The 18,822-nt window shown below is 32.2% G+C and overlaps 13 protein-coding genes across 13 annotated transcripts; 9 read left to right on the top strand and 4 right to left on the bottom strand.

Moving 5' to 3' along the window:
• Nucleotides 1-15: 15 nt before the first annotated feature.
• On the bottom strand, nt 16-1,043 carry Wrn (3'-5' exonuclease family protein). Its single transcript, XM_759578.2, has 4 exons — nt 795-1,043; nt 654-756; nt 426-613; nt 16-396 (listed from the first exon to the last, which is right to left on the bottom strand). The coding sequence occupies exons 1-4, from the start codon at nt 927-929 to the stop codon at nt 61-63; spliced, it is 762 nt and encodes a 253-aa protein (XP_764671.2). The 5' UTR covers nt 930-1,043; the 3' UTR covers nt 16-60.
• On the top strand, nt 1,003-2,250 carry ZNF622 (C2H2 type zinc-finger (2 copies) family protein). Its single transcript, XM_759577.2, has one exon. The coding sequence runs from the start codon at nt 1,126-1,128 to the stop codon at nt 2,221-2,223; it is 1,098 nt and encodes a 365-aa protein (XP_764670.1). The 5' UTR covers nt 1,003-1,125; the 3' UTR covers nt 2,224-2,250.
• TpMuguga_02g00100 (putative integral membrane protein) lies at nt 2,248-2,707 on the bottom strand (the record flags this gene model as incomplete). Its single annotated transcript, XM_759576.2, has 4 exons — nt 2,283-2,319; nt 2,352-2,441; nt 2,471-2,540; nt 2,578-2,605. 4 exons carry the CDS (start codon nt 2,603-2,605, stop codon nt 2,283-2,285), a joined length of 225 nt encoding a protein of 74 aa, XP_764669.1.
• TpMuguga_02g02195 (uncharacterized protein) lies at nt 2,688-3,141 on the bottom strand. The gene is made up of 2 exons (XM_061305536.1): nt 3,043-3,141; nt 2,688-3,011 (listed from the first exon to the last, which is right to left on the bottom strand). The coding sequence occupies exon 2, from the start codon at nt 2,915-2,917 to the stop codon at nt 2,762-2,764; it is 156 nt and encodes a 51-aa protein (XP_061162090.1). The 5' UTR covers nt 2,918-3,011; nt 3,043-3,141; the 3' UTR covers nt 2,688-2,761.
• EPB2 (Papain family cysteine protease family protein) lies at nt 3,140-4,559 on the top strand (the record flags this gene model as incomplete). The annotated part of the gene is made up of 2 exons (XM_759575.1): nt 3,140-3,698; nt 3,766-4,559. The coding sequence occupies 2 exons, from the start codon at nt 3,140-3,142 to the stop codon at nt 4,557-4,559; spliced, it is 1,353 nt and encodes a 450-aa protein (XP_764668.1).
• A 535-nt stretch (nt 4,560-5,094) lies between these two features.
• On the top strand, nt 5,095-6,877 carry EPB2 (Papain family cysteine protease family protein; the record flags this gene model as incomplete). The annotated part of the gene is made up of 2 exons (XM_759574.1): nt 5,095-6,019; nt 6,087-6,877. The coding sequence occupies 2 exons, from the start codon at nt 5,095-5,097 to the stop codon at nt 6,875-6,877; spliced, it is 1,716 nt and encodes a 571-aa protein (XP_764667.1).
• A 384-nt stretch (nt 6,878-7,261) lies between these two features.
• On the top strand, nt 7,262-9,434 carry TACP (Papain family cysteine protease family protein; the record flags this gene model as incomplete). The annotated part of the gene is made up of 3 exons (XM_759573.1): nt 7,262-7,910; nt 7,964-8,771; nt 9,053-9,434. The coding sequence occupies 3 exons, from the start codon at nt 7,262-7,264 to the stop codon at nt 9,432-9,434; spliced, it is 1,839 nt and encodes a 612-aa protein (XP_764666.1).
• Nucleotides 9,435-9,531: 97 nt separating this feature from the next.
• Nucleotides 9,532-11,174, top strand: dnaJ (chaperone protein DnaJ). The gene is made up of 6 exons (XM_759572.2): nt 9,532-9,967; nt 10,000-10,088; nt 10,118-10,257; nt 10,289-10,336; nt 10,368-10,467; nt 10,500-11,174. Exons 1-6 carry the CDS (start codon nt 9,597-9,599, stop codon nt 11,126-11,128), a joined length of 1,377 nt encoding a protein of 458 aa, XP_764665.1. The 5' UTR covers nt 9,532-9,596; the 3' UTR covers nt 11,129-11,174.
• A 31-nt stretch (nt 11,175-11,205) lies between these two features.
• RPA1C (replication factor-a protein 1 (rpa1) family protein) lies at nt 11,206-13,805 on the top strand. The gene is made up of 17 exons (XM_061305303.1): nt 11,206-11,369; nt 11,481-11,618; nt 11,651-11,747; nt 11,817-11,848; nt 11,881-12,075; nt 12,114-12,186; nt 12,218-12,286; nt 12,316-12,561; nt 12,631-12,772; nt 12,806-12,918; nt 12,969-13,086; nt 13,119-13,194; nt 13,226-13,315; nt 13,345-13,417; nt 13,447-13,554; nt 13,587-13,649; nt 13,679-13,805. Exons 1-17 carry the CDS (start codon nt 11,212-11,214, stop codon nt 13,763-13,765), a joined length of 1,878 nt encoding a protein of 625 aa, XP_061161279.1. The 5' UTR covers nt 11,206-11,211; the 3' UTR covers nt 13,766-13,805.
• A 169-nt stretch (nt 13,806-13,974) lies between these two features.
• On the top strand, nt 13,975-15,229 carry rplX (ribosomal protein L24). Its single transcript, XM_759570.2, has 5 exons — nt 13,975-14,408; nt 14,470-14,576; nt 14,624-14,691; nt 14,727-14,803; nt 14,838-15,229. The coding sequence occupies exons 1-5, from the start codon at nt 14,130-14,132 to the stop codon at nt 14,943-14,945; spliced, it is 639 nt and encodes a 212-aa protein (XP_764663.2). The 5' UTR covers nt 13,975-14,129; the 3' UTR covers nt 14,946-15,229.
• Nucleotides 15,230-15,298: 69 nt separating this feature from the next.
• On the top strand, nt 15,299-16,445 carry RpL10 (ribosomal protein L10.e). Its single transcript, XM_061305302.1, has 3 exons — nt 15,299-15,769; nt 15,864-16,064; nt 16,161-16,445. Exons 1-3 carry the CDS (start codon nt 15,548-15,550, stop codon nt 16,404-16,406), a joined length of 669 nt encoding a protein of 222 aa, XP_061161278.1. The 5' UTR covers nt 15,299-15,547; the 3' UTR covers nt 16,407-16,445.
• A 105-nt stretch (nt 16,446-16,550) lies between these two features.
• On the bottom strand, nt 16,551-17,951 carry TpMuguga_02g02520 (WW domain protein). The gene is made up of 3 exons (XM_759567.2): nt 17,363-17,951; nt 17,193-17,306; nt 16,551-17,093 (listed from the first exon to the last, which is right to left on the bottom strand). Exons 1-3 carry the CDS (start codon nt 17,654-17,656, stop codon nt 16,620-16,622), a joined length of 882 nt encoding a protein of 293 aa, XP_764660.2. The 5' UTR covers nt 17,657-17,951; the 3' UTR covers nt 16,551-16,619.
• A 51-nt stretch (nt 17,952-18,002) lies between these two features.
• Btf3 (NAC domain protein) lies at nt 18,003-18,748 on the top strand. Its single transcript, XM_759566.2, has one exon. It carries the CDS (start codon nt 18,227-18,229, stop codon nt 18,719-18,721), a length of 495 nt encoding a protein of 164 aa, XP_764659.1. The 5' UTR covers nt 18,003-18,226; the 3' UTR covers nt 18,722-18,748.
• The last annotated feature ends 74 nt before the right edge of the window (nt 18,749-18,822 follow it).

Genomic DNA, 18,822 nt, shown 5'->3' with positions numbered 1-18,822 from the left:
AGATGTGTAAGTACGGAATCTATTTTCATTAAATTTAAGTTTACCATCCCAAGTTATATTTTACATGCTTGGAGGTTGTGTTTCTATATCGCCTTCGCTATTCAAAAAAATCTTGTTTATTTTAGTGGGACTGAGTTTTAAGAAAATCTCTCTAGTCACCCAAGCATCAGTTGAGGCGTAAGATATTTGAGCAGGAACAAGTTTCTCAGCCTCCCAGTTAGAGCACTGCTGTTTCTTGCTCAATTTTAAGTTTAGAACTGATGCGGTGGCGTTTTTCAAGCTTGCAGGATATATGTTATAGTCTTTGCAGAGATCCTTTAAATCGACAAAATTACTACACATAGTACCATAATGTTTAAACAGAAGGCGCATGTCAGAAGGCGCCCCGTGCGATACCTGTAATATAAATAAAATCATAAACTCACCTTTACTATTTCATTATTATTTAAAATTTTACACAGAGATTTAGGAACATATCCGATTTTATATATTAGATAAATGAAACAAGTAGAATCTCCACAAATTTGTACTATGGATGGTTTACACCTCTTGTAGGAGTAATTCAAGTTAGAATAGTAGTCTGGAGCATACTCCAAGTCGAATCCAAGTAACTCTATTTTGCAAGATATTACACAATATGTTTTAAAACTTACTGGTGTCGAGAAGGTCATCAATGGATGTCTCGTAGTTTGAGATGTTAGAATCATCAATTATTACATTATTACCCTTAAATGAGGCGTATTCTTCAGGAGAATTCTAACAAAAAATAATTCTAAATAGAAATTTTAACAAACCTTGGACAAGGAATCTGATGTGTTAAAGTGATTCCGAAATATAGGAATATAACCCCTTTTAAATAATTGTCCCGTTCGAATGAAAGAGGAACACAATTTAAATAATATAGCCAGTTTTATAAGATAAAAGTTCATATAATGTACAAACAAGCCAATGTTATATGGATGCACAAACGTCAGGAATCGAGCTACCACATAAAGTAAAATTTTTCTAATATCTTTGATATTTTTACATTTTATACATTTTAATTAATTTTATTTTTAATAAAATATTTTTCAATTTATAAATTTATTTTAATAATACTCAAATGCAATATTTGCCAATTTGTATATGATGGGAACACCAAATTTGTTGTTTGTCAAGCCAAAGCCTCCAGTACTTCAAGTTAAAGAAGAGGAGGTTAAAAAATGTTCGACTTGTAATGTTACATTTTTTGATACTTCTTCGCAAAAATCACATTTTAAATCCGAATGGCATTTATATAACATCAAGAGAAAAAACTCACAACTACCTACCATAACTGAAGAGGAATTTTTATTATTAAAGAATCAGATTCAGGAAATGATTTCAACTAAAAGTATAAAGAACACAACGAGAAATGGTAGTTCAAACTCAAAATCATTGGATTTGAAATCTGATTCGGGTAGTAGTAGTTTAAGGAACTCAGAAGTATCTTTAAAATCGAAAATTTTTAATCAAAACAAATGCCTATTTAACGATGTTGTTAGTAAGTCCATTAATGACAACGTCAGGTATATGGAGAAACACTATACGTTCTTCCTCCCAGAAAAGGAGTATATTTCAGACTTAGAAGGTCTTTTAAGGTATTTACACAACAAAATATATCATGAAAACAAATGCCTGTATTGTGATAAGCCTTTTCTGGATCATTACGCAACTCTTCATCACATGGTTGATAAGCAGCATCACAAGATTAACGATGACCGTTTTGACGAAATCAGTAGTTTCTACGATTTCATTGATTCTTACGTCAACCTTATTGTTGATTCGAAGAAATCTTCAAGTTCTGATGGCTCTTCATCATATAAGACTCAAGAGGGTCAAGATGAGGACTGGGAGGATATTTTTTCCAGCACCAATTCTCCCACAAGCGTTGAAAATTTACTATCTAGTTATGGATTTAAAAAAGCTTACATTATGGAAAATGGAAATTTGAGTCTACCGAATGGAAAGGAGGCTGTTCATCGGGAACTTTCTTACGTTTACAAACAAAATCTTGTGGTACACAACCCATTTGCCCTTAAGAATAAACAAGATAAGTTCAAATTTAGAAAGAAGTCTGAAAAGAAGCAAATAATTATGTCTCAGAAGCAGGAACAGTATAGAATGGGAAAAAGGGATTTAAATATAGCATTAAAGTCCTACAAACTGTTTGTACCAGTTCGTCAGGACATATGCTTCGTATAACAAACCATTAAATGTCATATATACAAATTTACATATTAGATTTAATCATTTAAATAATTCTAGTATTTGGCTGAATTCATATTAGTCTCCCAGTTGCTGAAACATAAATTAATATAAGAGCAACAAACCTATAAAATGGGTCGAAAACGATAGAATCAGAAGAAATAAATAATAAATCAACTAAAAATAACAATAAACACAAAGCTGTTAAAAGTCCCCTAAACAATATGTAAATTAAACAAAGTACCAAAAATAAATCCAAGGTTTAGATGATACTACGGAAAAAAATAATAAAAAAAGGAATACAGCAAGGAAACCTATTAAAAATATAAGTAATGGATAATATAAAAATACTCTTAGTTTTCAAATTGAAATAACGCATTGTAAATGATATAAAATATAATACAGGAAATTCATATAATTAAAAAGAATATAATAAAATAGACATAATTAGAAATATAAAGTAATATATAATGTATTCATTTATTCATTGTTTTTGTTTACACATCAATGTCGGGATTCCAGGTGATGTGATTTTTTAAAATACATTTTTAACTAAACACAATATAAAACATAACAGGTCCCTATAGGTTTTATTTTTAATATATTTCAGTTTGCTGTGTCCCGTTTTGTCTTTTCGAAGATGAAGGTACGGGATAATGCATCGTGTACTTTTTTTATATTTCAAGTACATTAGAAAAGTACGCTATATACTATTACATAATTCACAATTTGAATTCTTTATTAAATTTTATCTTTTTATTACCTATTTTTAAGTTTTAATATTTCTGTATAATATTTAACATTTGTTATCATAACCTTCAAACGCAGTATTGATACATTATCTCTCTGTAACATAATCGCGTGTCCCTTACACATTTTGATTTAATACGAAAATATCGTGATTCCAAGTAATATGGATACCCTAGATGTTGAAAAACAGACATTCAACGATGTTGATACTAATTCCACTAAAAGAAGAAAATTATTCTTGAAAATATTGTTATTCTCAACTATAACTATCTTACTATTGTCTGTATCATTTACTCTTTTTTACTTTTTTTACTTGAAAAAATATCTGTATAATAAGTTAATGGAGAAGGTAAATTCTCAGTATGTAAAATATTTGGACCCGAACGAATTGGGTAAATTAAATAAAAGTCTAATATATAAAAAAATGAAATACTATGCAATTAAAAATGATATAAAAATAGAAAATAAAAAACACAAAACCTGTGGTGAAAATGGTTGTCCATTGTTAGGTTCTAATTCCATTTATGAGTGGGAACTGAATTATATCGCTGAAGCATTAGAGGGTAGCTCTGGTGTAGACTTGGAATATGAGTTTGAAACAATTAAAATGCATAGAGATTTTCTTCGTAAATACTTCAAAGTCTACCGAACCAAGAAAGCTTTTATGGAAAGTTACACCAATTTCAGACTAAACAGAAAAAGAATAGAGGATCACAACAACAGTTAGTCTTAGAAGATATTTAATTAATATTTATAAAACATTTGAACTCCGTTAATTGATTATTTTAGAGCCCGATAGATTGTACAATATGACCCTTACCAACTTCGCGGATACTGACGGAGACATGTCAGCATTATCTAATGAACAAATTCCAGAAGATGTTTTATCAACCAAAATGTCAAAAGCAGGTTTAAATCTGGGTGATCAAGAAATTCATGTTGATTGGAGAAAGAGCGGATATGTAAATGATGTTATTAATCAGGGCCCATGTGGTTCTTGCTGGGCAATCGCTAGTGCAGATGTGTTTAGTTCATTCATGTCAATAAAGAATAAGAAACCAATGAAGTTCAGTTATCAACAATTGGTAGATTGTGTATCACCCAAGTATAATTGTCAAAAGGGTGGAAGCCATAGAACAGGTTTACAATACATTAAAGAAAACCCAATGTGCACAGATAAGGAATACCCATATATATTCAAAAAAAGCTCTTGCACATCATACAAGTGTGAACAAAATTCAGAAGTTAAAGAAGTAGTGAGTCTCTATAACGGTAATCCTCTAGAACACCTAAAAACCAAGGGACCATTCCTAACATTGTTCTATGTGTCAATTGAGTTCCTATTGTACGGAGATGGAATATTTGATGGAAGCTGTGGAGGAAAAGAAGCACACTCAGTTGTAGTAGTAGGTCATGGCTACGATAAGGTTAAAAATGTAAACTATTGGATAGTAAAAAACTCTTGGGGAAAAGCTTGGGGAGAAAAGGGATATTTTAGAATATTAGATAAACCTTCAATATCTCCGGATAAGCCAAATAAGTATTGTGATTTTACATTCAAAAGTTACGGTTTAGTAGGGTAAAAAGTAGTGTAACAAGTTGTTATGTTGTAAAATATAATCGCATTAATATAATTAATAATATAAAATAACACATAATCTGTTTATTTGTTTATTTATAATATTTTATTTATTCTTTTTGTTTACACATCAATGTCGGGATTCCAGGTGATGTGATTTTTTAAAATACATTTTTAACTAAACACAATATAAAACATAACAGGTCCCTATAGGTTTTATTTTTAATATATTTCAGTTTGCTGTGTCCCGTTTTGTCTTTTCGAAGATGAAGGTACGGGATAATGCATCGTGTACTTTTTTTATATTTCAAGTACATTAGAAAAGTACGCTATATACTATTACATAATTCACAATTTGAATTCTTTATTAAATTTTATCTTTTTATTACCTATTTTTAAGTTTTAATATTTCTGTATAATATTTAACATTTGTTATCATAACCTTCAAACGCAGTATTGATACATTATCTCTCTGTAACATAATCGCGTATCCCTTACACATTTTGATTTAATACGAAAATATCGTGATTCCAAGTAATATGGATACCCTAGATGTTGAAAAACAGACATTCAACGATTACGAATTGCTCAACAAAAAAAAAAAGTTTAGAATTCGTCTTGCAATATTTTTCACAGTTGTCTTGCTGATATTGGGTCTCGCTTGTTTTGGAGTGTATTATGTCATTTATAAGCACTCCAGGCCGTCAGATAATATTATTGAACCAAAGCCCGATACTCCTTTTGTTGATTCAGAAGAAATAAGACCTGAACCCGTTATTCATAATGTTGTACCTAGCATTGATGAACAGCATAAAGATGACAAGGAACATTCTCCTGATCCAGAATTAAAGAGAAATGAACAAGAAGTTGTAGTTGTTCATGATGATAATGATCTCGATAAAAAAGAAGAGGAACTTCCAGTTAAAGATTTAAAGGAAAAAGAACGTGAAGATGATAAACTGCCTCCGAAAGAGGAGAAACTTCTTGAGGAAAAGGAGAAAGAGGTACCTGGTCCCCTTCCAGATATAAAGAAAATTGATCCTGTTGAGCCTGCTCCCAAAGGTGAAGAACATGAAGAAAATGATGAAAATGCTATATCCGAGAACAAGGGTAAAGTAGAAAAAGAGAAGAAAAAACATGTATACGATAAAATAACAATTGATGATTTCAATAAATTTATAAAAGAAAAAAGTATTAAAGTAGTGAAATTAAATTATGAAGAATGTAGATTATATAAATGCCCATTGTTAGGTTCTAATTCCATTTATGAGTGGGAACTGAATTATATCGCTGAAGCATTAGAGGGTAGCTCTGGTGTAGACTTGGAATATGAGTTTGAAACAATTAAAATGCATAGAGATTTTCTTCGTAAATACTTCAAAGTCTACCGAACCAAGAAAGCTTTTATGGAAAGTTACACCAATTTCAGACTAAACAGAAAAAGAATAGAGGATCACAACAACAGTTAGTCTTAGAAGATATTTAATTAATATTTATAAAACATTTGAACTCCGTTAATTGATTATTTTAGAGCCCGATAGATTGTACAATATGACCCTTACCAACTTCGCGGATACTGACGGAGACATGTCAGCATTATCTAATGAACAAATTCCAGAAGATGTTTTATCAACCAAAATGTCAAAAGCAGGTTTAAATCTGGGTGATCAAGAAATTCATGTTGATTGGAGAAAGAGCGGATATGTAAATGATGTTATTAATCAGGGCCCATGTGGTTCTTGCTGGGCAATCGCTAGTGCAGATGTGTTTAGTTCATTCATGTCAATAAAGAATAAGAAACCAATGAAGTTCAGTTATCAACAATTGGTAGATTGTGTATCACCCAAGTATAATTGTCAAAAGGGTGGAAGCCATAGAACAGGTTTACAATACATTAAAGAAAACCCAATGTGCACAGATAAGGAATACCCATATATATTCAAAAAAAGCTCTTGCACATCATACAAGTGTGAACAAAATTCAGAAGTTAAAGAAGTAGTGAGTCTCTATAACGGTAATCCTCTAGAACACCTAAAAACCAAGGGACCATTCCTAACATTGTTCTATGTGTCAATTGAGTTCCTATTGTACGGAGATGGAATATTTGATGGAAGCTGTGGAGGAAAAGAAGCACACTCAGTTGTAGTAGTAGGTCATGGCTACGATAAGGTTAAAAATGTAAACTATTGGATAGTAAAAAACTCTTGGGGAAAAGCTTGGGGAGAAAAGGGATATTTTAGAATATTAGATAAATCTGTAGATCCTTCGTTTGATAACAACAAATATTGTAGTTTTATTATGCATTCCTTTGGATTGGAATGATTGATTTTTAAAGTTCTAACTGTATCATAAGTGGAATACTTCCATACTGTAAAATATGAATGTTTTCTACTTTATGTTTATATTTATATTAGTTTAGAGGTTAATTTAATATTTATTCTTATCTAATAAGCCCATTTCGGAACAGAGGTTGTTCAATTAATAATTTATGTACAGTAAGTACACCAATTGAACACACGCATATATTACAGTACACGAATGGTCAAAGCCATTCTTGATTTTTTACCTCGATAAATAATTAATAATTTTTAAAATTTTTTTATTGAAATAATTTATTAAATAACACAGTTTTGTGTAAATTGGATTCTACATAGAATTTAAGTCGTACCCTTATAACGTCTTTATCAATATTGAATAAAGATATAAATGGAAGTCGGTTATAATAGTGTATTTGTAAAGAAATATTCCCATGGGAACTCATTTGAACTTGAAAATGATATCAAAGATAAAAAATTCAAGTTAAGATTTAAGAGCTATAGTCTTATATTTTTTGGTTTGGTGCTTCTTTTTTGGTTTGCCGTTGTGATGGCTATTGTGTTTAGTCCACGTGGAAAATTTAGAACATTTAAAAATGGCCCTTATGTTAAAAGAATATATGATGCTCCCAAATTTCATGAGGACAAACAAATAGAGTGTACCAAAAATAAAAACAACGTATGTGAGAATTACGATGAATTGAAGGAAAAATATTTGACAACTCTTGAACAAAAATTAAAGGAAAAGGGATTTTTATTATCACAGATTGATCCGTTTGTTTGTGATCCCACTTTTGGTGAAGACTGCAAAAACAATAAAAAGATACAAGGCAATCTTTCTAGAAAGGAAATAGAGATTGTAGCTACAGCTTTATTAGATAAAAACATAGTATTAGATGAAAAGTTTGAACCAGATACAATAAGCGAATTTAAAAGTTTTATTAGTAGATACGAGAAAAAATATAAAGATGAAGATGAGTATAAGACCAGATATTTGAATTTTAGAGATAATCGGATTTTCATAGAAACTCACAACTCAAGTATGTTATAATATTTTATTTATTTTAATTATCAACAAAATAAAATTTTATAGATCACAATAAAATATTCACAATGGGCTATACAAGTTCAACTGATTCTTCAGATGAAGAATTGGGAAGAGCTGTCTCCAGTATAAGTTACAAGCCTACTCAAGATGAAATATATAGCCGTGCTTCCGAAGAGATGTCATCCTCGAAGAAATATCCTGGTGTGATATTTGACTGGAGAGAAAAGGGAGTAATTTTGCCCGTCCAAGATCAAAAAGAGTGTGGTAGCTGCTGGGCAGTCTCAATGTCAGACTTATTATCTACAATGATGGCGATCAGTGGCCACAAACTACAAGATTATAGCAAGCAACAATTAATGGACTGCATAGATCCAATGTTTAACTGTACGAAAGGAGGAGATCCTAAGGCTGTTATAAGTTATTTGAATAATTATCCATTGTGCACAGAAGAAGAATACCCTTACAAAATGGCAGATCGCCGATGCATTCAACCTAACACCTGCAAAAATAAAATAAATATAAAAGGTGTATATTACCTCCACAAACAAATGGTTGAGGATTATTTGGAAAAAGTTGGTCCTTTCCAACTTTCAATACATGTAGCGAAAGATATGTCCTTTTACAAAGAAGGTATATTTGACGGTGAATGTTCCAAGAAACCAAATCATTCAGTTGTAGTAGTAGGTCATGGTTATGATCCGGATCTTAAGGTTCACTATTGGATAGTAAGGAATTCTTGGGGAGAAGATTGGGGGGAGAGCGGTTACATGAGGTTGCTTAACGCAAATTATAACTATAACGGCATAGGTGCATATTATTGTAATGTGGATAGGAGGTCTCTTGGATTTACTGTGTAATTTTTAAATTTTAACAAAAGAAATAATTTAATAAATTTTTATCTTTATAACGTAATCTACTGTACTATCTATATGTGAATTACAATTAGAATTTTTCGTTAGATCCTGTTAAATCCAGAGGCGTCTCAAAAATACAGACTTTTGACACGCAAAATTATTAATCATTTATATAGAAAATAAGTAATATTTAAAATACATATTTATTATTAAACAATTATAACATAGAATTTTTTATAAAAACATACATAATATAATAAAGATTTAAAAAAATGGATAGGAGATATAGCAACAACCCTTTCAAACTTAGTAGGTCACAAAGTTTTGATATGAAAAAAAATAAATTCGGGAAATCTGGATCAATGAACTCAAAATTTAGTAAATACGAAACAATAAGACAAAAATTAAGCATTGGTTCAAAAAGTAACGAATTAAATAAAAAAACAAAGAAAGGTATATGTTTGAAGGATTTTGAACTTGGAACAAATAAAAAAATCATAATATCTGTGGGAGTAGTACTGGCTATTATATTAATAATAATTATTTCATTGTGGATACACTTCGCATTTATAAAAGGCGAATTGGGTGGTATATCGATAGAACCGTATCCTAAAAATATGAAATATCCGAAATATATATACAAAGAGATAATGAAACAATAATGTGTCGAATAACATTGGGTATAAAAAGGAAATAATAATATTGTGTCGGCTGGTCTAGGTTGGGTTATATTTACCACTAAACGTGTGTTTACTATTCATTATGTTGGAATTAACTATTATATTTTATTTTTTAGAATAATGTAGGATAAATGTACCATAAATATGAGCAGAATATTGTGGAATCCACTCTTTTCAAACTCAATATCAACAATTTCCAGAAAAACCTGTAATAAATCAATTTGTTCATACAATACTTGGCATAAGATATGTAAATATAAATATGTTTTTTCATCTGGCTCCTTTAAAGACCAGAGAAATAATCCTACACAATCTTTTTTTTACAATAAAAGGAATATTAAATATATACATACATCTCCAACTAGATATACAAACGATCCTTATTCTGTACTTGGTGTTAGCAGAAATGCTACAAACGAAGAAATAAAAAGGAAATTCAGAGAACTGGCTAAAAAATACCACCCAGATCTGAACCCTTCTCCGGATGCTAAACAGAAAATGGCTCAAATAACAAGGTTTGTTATAAATATTTATATATTATGTATAGCGCATATGAATTATTATCGGATCCTAAAAAGAGAAAAATCTATGATCAAACGGGAATGCAAACAGAGGACCCAGGATTCGATCCTTCAGGTAAATTAAAATTCTAATAAAAATTATAGCGGGAGGATTTGGTGGATTTTCTGGATTTGGAGATTCATCTTTCATGTTCACGGATTTCGCAGAGATGTTTTCTAGAATGGCCTCTGGAACTGGAGCAGGTTCGTCATTTACGGGGTCTTCAAGAGGAGAAGATATCCAGGTATTAAACAAGTCTTTAAATTAAATTTCAGACTGAAATAACAATTAGTTTTATGGAAGCCATTCGAGGTTGTACTAAGGTAAGATATTTAAAAACTCAATTTCCCATAGAATATAACAGTTCCAGCAAGAGTTTCATGTAATGAATGCCATGGATTAGGAAGACAGCCAGGGACTTCAGTAGATGTATGTAAAGTATGCAATGGAACAGGTATGGTCATTTTCGAATTTAAACACATTTAGGAGTTCAAAGAATGGAAAGAGGACCAATTATAATAGGAGTACCATGTAGAACCTGTAACGGCAGTGGTCAAGTAGTACCTCACCCTTGCAAAGCCTGTGGAGGCTCAGGAGATAGAGCGCAAACAAAATCAGTCAGTGTGGATTTACCTCCAGGTGTAAGAAATGGAATGCAAATGAGAATCCCAAATCAAGGCCACGTTGGAGTGAGAGGTGGTAAAAGTGGTCACTTATTTGTCAATATAAACATACAACCGCATCATATATTTAAGTGGATTGATGATGATATACATGTACACGTTCCAATATCACTTAAACAATGTCTCTTGGGAGGTAACATATCAATTCCAACCTTAGATGGGTCAACCACAGTTACACTTCAGCCAAATTCTCAGCCTTTTTTTGTTAAAACCTTGAAGAATAAAGGTCCGCCAAAAGTTGATAGCAGAAATAATGGAAATTTGATAATACACTTCGAACTCAAACTTCCAGAAGTTCTATCTGCCAACCAAAAGGAGCTGATTGAGCAATTTGATAAAGATACTATTAATGAGCCAAAAACTAAAAATGAAAATTTCACAAATGAAGATTCCTTCAAGTGGTGGAAAAGAGTCGTTTCTAACAAGTACTAGCCTTCCTCTAGGTTGATGTTGTGTAAATAATGTAGTGCCTAAAATATACATATTTCTTCACTTATTTGTTTCTACATTTTAAAATGTCTCTGCCACGTTTTTTAACGAGGGATTTTTTTTCCACACTGGCAGACTCCATAAATAACGCAAACGAAAAATACTTCCAAGAAGTTCACGAATGTCAGACCCCCGTAAAACTCCTCTGTCTTCAGCAATCGTGTATTGCTGACAACAAATACCTGTTAGTTTAAAAATATCCTAATTTATGATATATTTTGTTTTGTGTGTAGTTGTAGACTTCCATTTTTAAATTTATGCAACCTGCCAATGTGAATCACTAATCTAATTTTAGAATTGAAACACTCGACGGATCCGTTCCCGTAGAATATAAACACACCTGTTTAGCACTAGTTCCTCTCACACCTGACGGAGATCGACAATTAATAGGGAAGGTCATCAGTTTTACACAGTATAAAGTGGCGCCTACCAAGTAAGGCAATTGTAACAATAATTAAAAATTAGATCACGATATTTGGTTGTTTTGACTAGGATTTCAGTAGTTCCGGGGGATTATAGGCATTTGATTGGTCACCTCGTACCCGCCTTGATCTATCATCCAGTAACTAAGTAGAATATATAGATAATTGTCTAAATATTTGTTAAATTATTAAATCAATAAACGATATAGCGCTTGGCGGTGGTTCAGGACGATAACATCAAGTAAATTTAAATTTTAACCGATTTGTGCTTAGAAATACAATGCCAGAACTAAATTCGCCAGTGTCAGGACCGGTGAGAAAACAGGAAAACAGTAGAACTGTAAAAACGATCTCTAACCCGTATGATCCGCCGGTGAATAAGACAAAGAAGGATGTTCCGTTGACAAAAATATCAGATTTGACCCTGTATACTCCAAAATGGTCAATAAGAGCAAGAGTAGTTTTCAAGTATGTTTCATAAATTATAAAGATCGTTTAATAACTAGGTCTGAAATCAGAAAATTCAATAACCAAAGAGGAGAAAGTCAGTTATTTTCAGTAGATTTGTGTGATTCTAACGTTAGTTGAATGAAGATTATGTGGTATTTAGGGCGAGATCCGCGCAGTGTTCTTTGGAGAATCAGTGAACAAGTGGTACTCATTTCTTGAGGAAGGACAGGTAATTTGGTTTAAAACTAATCCTCTTAGGTTTATTCCATAAGTGGAGGACAACTGAAGCCTGCAAATAAGAGGTTCAATAATTTGAAACACACGTGTGAATTGATCTTGGATGAGAGCTCCCATATCCAGTTGTTCCAAAACGATGAGTCTATACCTTCATTCTGTTATTCATTTACACCGCTCGACCAACTCCAGGATGTCAAATCTGGAGAAACAATTGATGTTATAGCCATAGTGGTAACAGCCAAGGATGTACAAAAAATAAACAACAAGGTACCTGAGTACATAGTTATCTGATATGCCGATATTGTTTCTAGTGAAACGCGCTAATATGTTTATTAGTCTACTGGAAACAACGTTGAGAAGAGGGACTTTCTACTTTGTGACTCAACAAATACTACAGTGTGGGTCACCAGTTGGGGTCAGAAAACGCAGCTTTTCAACTATCAAGGCGAAAACTCGCATCCGTTGGTCTGTTTAAAGGGTAAGTAAATGTGTACCCAAATTGAAACGTTAGGAGTAAAGGTGGGAGAGTGGCAAGGGAAGAAACTGGATGTCCAAGGCTCAACACAAGTTATCTGTGAGCCAGTGATACCTGAGGCACTCAAGTTGAGAAAATGGTGGAATGAGGTATTTAATAGTGTATTTAAGATTTTCGTAACTGATAATATGAATTTTAGAACTCTCAGAACGTTAATTTTCAACAAGAAGTTTCTAAAACCACCAATAGCACCTTTAACAAACTTTGTACCATATCACACATAATATCTTCAACGAACCAAGGACTCCAATTCAAATGTAAAGTTAATATAACATTTATAAATCTTTAGCAATTGACTCGAACGGGATGGTCTTCACCACGAGAGCATTGATTGAGGTGTTGAAGGATACAAACTTCTGCTTCCCGTAAGTAATAAATTAAAATAATGGTCAAAAGGTCTTGCACCGGATGCCGTAAGAAAATGACAAATGATCAAGGGATCTGGTATTGCCCCAAGTGCAATAGTAGCACGAACCCAGTGCATCTGTACGTTTTTCTTTTTATATGAATCTTAGGTACATCCTCAACATTAAAATTGTGGATGAGACGTCCCACATATGGGCAACGGCAATGTCAGATGTGGGAGAGGTATTAGTTCAGAAACTCACAATTTTTAGAGCATCATGGGAATAAAGGCATACAAATTGATAAAACTCATGGAAAACGGACCGTCGGACGAGAACGAAAAGAATTTCGTAAACTATTTTGAAGACGCCAGACTGACGGTATGGAAAAAACAAATGAAAGAAAATTTTAGGAGTATATTTTTAAAATTAAGGCTACCGTTGAGAATTTTATGGATGAGCCCAGGATAAAATACGTTGGTTATAGTGTTATAATTGTTTTTAGAGAGTATTGAGGGCGACACCACTTGAAAAGGAACTGGACCTAGCTATCAAAGATAGAATAGAAAACATCAAAAAACTAATTCCGTGAGGAATCCTGTACGATAATTGTTAATGTTGTTTCAACTGTTTTTACGTATATGTTACATGCGTATCCCTGTCCAGAGACTAAAGTCCAGAGAATGAGCAAGAACAGTTATTATAGGGTATGAGTATCGAACGGAACTGTAGCTGGGAGGAATCCCTGAGTACCATCCTTCTTAAATACCCAAACATATATAAATAAATATTAAAATAAATATAAATAAATAATTGTGAATATATATGTATAAGAGGTAATAAATTAAATAAAAATAAAGTAAATTAATTGCAAGTTGGGTGATGAATATAAAGATTACATACACATTTTGGTAGAAATTATTTAAATAACATTAAAATTTTGCCATGATATAAGAATGTCTAAATATTTTAAGGCTGCTCAGCAGTCATTTCAGATGGTAAAGAATCGCAAGGTTCCACATAGGAACTACTTTTTACATTTTTCAAAGTATAACTCGATCCCTAAACCATTGGTTGAGAAAAGACAGCCAAGAAGGGTTGATTTGGCAAAGTGTTTGAATATGCAAGTGGGAGATTTGGTTCAGGTATTACATGGACAGGATAAGGATCGTCAAGGTGTAATACTGAAGATTTTCCATAAGAAGAACCAAGTTATTGTTGAAAACTGCAATATGGTAATATATATTAATAATTTCAAAAATAATTTAAAACAATATTTTTTGACGCTTATTTTAGCGAGAAACCTTTTGGAATCCAGTATTTGATGGCAAAAAGCCGTCACTCATTACACAAGAAATGCCAATACATGTTACCAACATTTCACTGGTGGACCCAGTCATGAAGTACGATAAATTTGCTTTATAATTCTCATTAACTAAATATATTATAGGAAGCCTACAATTGTTAAAAGGAGATATATGATGAACGGAGAATGTGTAAGAATTTGTAAACTCTCAGGTAGGTTATAAACGATAACATTTAAATATATTTAGGTTCTTCTCTCCCAGAACCTGTTAAAGTTACATGGAATCAGTATAGAAGACCGCCAAAACGACAAACTCCGATTAAGGTAAAATATTTCTCTCGAAATACTAGTGGTATAGGATATTTACGCCCACAAAGATTATGAAAATTTTAACCTTTTGACTAAATTTGCAAATTTTATAAGGGAGAAGAAGGTGGCAGGGCTGCTGAGTGATAAGAAGCTTTGAATTACAACGTATCGTAATATTTATGATTGGAGAAGGCCAACATGATGTTGTGTATATTGGATTTTAAACTGAGATGTGACCATGGAAAATTGGTTTATAGAGTGTATAATAAAATATTATTTGACTAAAATTGAAGTAATTGTATCGTAACTTGTGATGTGTTAACCACAATTCCTGTGCAATTCTTAAGGAACTATAGCATAAATTTAATATTTTATCAATTTCTGATTTGTATTACATCTTTATAATTTATATCTTGATCCTCATGGAGTTAAACCCTTAACACTGTTGGACCACCCCACCCACATTTAGTATTATGAGAACAAGAATCATTATATGTTTTGTAGTAATAATATTATAAGGTTAGTTCTGCCTATTTATCCCTTATTTATATATTTATTTACGTTAATTTCCCGGAAGACCCGAACTATTGAATTTTTTCCAAAAATTGGGCTTCAGTTAATCACAGTTAAACTACTAGTTATAACTCTATCCAACGAATTCCATCACCTACAATTATTTTTCAGATTTCGAACTATAAGTTCATAGAAATTCTTAATTATCAAGAGAGTTAAGACTTTTAAAGTTGGTTTGTTATAAAAATGGGTAGAAGGCCAGCAAGGTGTTATAGATATTGCAAAAACAAACCATACCCAAAATCCCGTTTCTGTAGAGGTGTCCCAGACCCTAAGATAAGGATTTATGATATGGGTTTGAAAGGAGCGGATGTGGACGATTTCCCATGCGCCGTCCATATCGTATCAGGTGAATACGAGCAAATATCATCAGAAGCCCTTGAAGCTGCTAGGATCTGTGCAAACAAGGTACTTTTAATTAAACAAACTTCATTGTAGAATTATACAAAATTATATATATATATATATATCATTGATTATCAATAATCTATTAATATTTTAGTTTATGGTGAAATCTGGTGGTAAGGAATCATTCCATATCAGAGTTAGAGTGCATCCCTTCCATGTTTTGCGTATAAACAAAATGCTTTCGTGCGCAGGTGCAGATCGCCTGCAAACGGGAATGCGCAGAGCTTTTGGAAAACCAACAGGTGTTGTAGCGAGAGTTAATATTGGACAAGTTTTAATGTCAATTAGAACAAGGGTAATATTCTAACTAGTTAAATATTCAAATACTCAAATGTTTAAATATTTAAATACTCAAATACTTAGTAATTTATCTTAAGCAAATCATTTTTAGGAACACTTGGTACCAAAAGCAATAGAAGCGTTGAGAAGAGCAAAGTACAAGTTCCCAGGAAGACAAAAAATATTCGTTTCGAACAAATGGGGATTCACTCCATTTACGAAGGAGGAATATTTGAAGTATCAATCGGAAGGAAGACTCGAAAACAAAGGAGTTCACGTCAAGTGGATCTCATCTCATGGGCCGTTGACAAAGATATTCCCTAATGCAGATTCGGTTTCAGTACCTCTTGATTCTTAAGTATCCTTAATACAGTTATCTGTAATGTTTTCCCCCAAACTATACCCTTAGATATATTTTTTAATGTGTATGGATATTGTTATCTGACCACAACAATGAGCAAAATTGGTCGAAATACTGTTTAAGAAATATAAAATAAATTAATACCACTAAGAGATTGATTGCTGAAATTACTCAAATTGCTACCAAGGTTTAATATTTATAAGTATAACATTAATTCTTATACCAAGGTTTGGTGATGGGGACCAAATTGGGGTTATCTTTCTCGGTGTTATGGAATTGTGGCACATTTGGGGCCTTTGGCTTCTTAGAGCCATCCTCAGAGTTATCTATGACCTCAGAAGCTCTGTTCCACCTTTCATGGATTGATTTCAAGGAGCTACTCCTATTTTTATCAACTGTTTTTGATAAAATTGGATCAGACTGATGAAAATGAGTGGATTCAGGTTTAGTGGGTGATTCTAAACTAGCTTTATGCTTTTTCAAAAACTCTATAGATTTAGGCGATTTGTCCGTTGTGACATCGAGTTTTCTCTTCTCCATATAAACTTTAAAGTCGTCAAGAAGCACATCGTTGGAGGCAGGAAACCTCTTTATATTGTCCAAACCACGCTCAATCTCAGCCTTAGCGTAGTTAACAATGTTTATCAGCTCATCAGAAACATTATTGTTGTTCTTAAGGTAGTTCTAAAAGATAGAAATTAAAATCTGATAAAATTAATTAATAAATGGTATGTTACACAGTAAAAAAGATAATTAATAAGTATAAATTAATATGAAGAATACCCTGTGGTCAGTTAAAACTTTCTTTAAGGCGGAATACTTCTTCTGTGTTTTAGTCCTTGGAGTTACAACATCTAATATAGTGTTCAAATCAGTCAAACACTGCTCAATAGTCTCCTAAATCACGTAAATTTAAATTTCATGGTGAAATATTCTATATAAATGGGCAGTACTTTAAAGGAATTTATATCCTGGGATCTAGTGTAGTCGCAAACATCACTTATCAAGTTAATCTCGTCAAAGAAAAACTTTATCCTTTCAACCCTGTGAACTAGTTTGTCAATAATTACCTTAGTATCATGAGAAACCCTATCCTCAAAGGAATCAAAATCTTTGGAAGATTCGTCGTTGGAAGGGTTCACCCAGGATGTTTCACCAGTTGAAATGTTCCAGTAATAAACTGAGCGAGAAGAAGGATCAATGACTTCTTTCCAAACCCTTTTGGATACATTTTCTTTATTATCCATAGAACATTGAATGAATAAAGTCCATAATAGTAATATATTGTGGTAGGAAAATATAACGACACATAAATAAAAATTTCAGATAAATAGCTTAGAAGATTAAAATTATATTGGATAAAGTTAAAATAATGAAGTAAAACAATGTAAAAATTGAGAAAAAATATTAAAATACTGAAAAATATAATAAGTAATGAATGTGTTTTAAAAAAATTAAAATTAAACAAACCGAACACCAAACAGACTAGATAGATATAGATAACATAGATAACATAGTATACATAAAATTAACTAGTTAATGTTATTTTGGATTCACATTAACCCCATGAGATTCCATTAAACATTAGTAATATTTTTATATATGTGAATTTCATACATTGATTTAGTTCAGTAATGCAATATAAACATTGACGTTTCCGTAGTTTTGATGGAATAATATATATTTTACCTCAAACCACAATTAAAGTTTCCCATATGTATTTTAATCAATAAAACAAAAACTTCCCATTTATTTTGGACTAAAATTTTTTATTTGAACTCTTCCGAAAGTTTAATACATAATTTCAGCCTTTGAGAATGATGGAAACTGTGAATCCGGTTACAGTTGACACTGTAACCCCTGAAATGTTGGCAGCGCGAGAAAAGCTCAGATCTCGAATGGGAGTCACTGGAACACAAACAGGAGGAAAGGGAACCGCCAGGAGAAAACTTAAGAAAACTACTAAATATGTAGGCGACGATAAAAGGTTACAATACGCCCTACGCTCAATAGGAGCTGCAAACATTCCTGGAATAGAGGAGGTTCAAATTCTCAAGGAAGATGGATCGTTATTGACATTCACTAACCCAAAGATCCAAACTGCTCCAAACGCTAATACATTTGTTGTAACTGGAGTGGTTGAGGAAAAGGAACTTTCCTTCCCAGATATCCTCCAACAGCTTTCAGCTGCAGGATTTGACCTTCCTAAGAATGAACATGAAAAGGACGGTGATTTAGAAGAGACAACGGACGTACCAAAACTCGTGGAAGTTTTTGACGACGTCACTCAAAACACAGATTCTACAAGCTAACACATTTAATTTTATAAGTCATTTCTACCATATGCTAACACATTCATTTAGTGTTCAATGTAACATATTTACTATCATAAATATTCCACATGTAACACATA

Source organism: Theileria parva, chromosome 2, assembly GCF_000165365.1.
Source record: "Theileria parva strain Muguga chromosome 2, complete sequence, whole genome shotgun sequence".
NCBI classification, from domain to species: Eukaryota; Apicomplexa; class Aconoidasida; order Piroplasmida; family Theileriidae; genus Theileria; species Theileria parva.
Note: the sequence above shows the minus strand (reverse complement) of the source record. Positions and strands in the feature narration are given on the sequence as shown.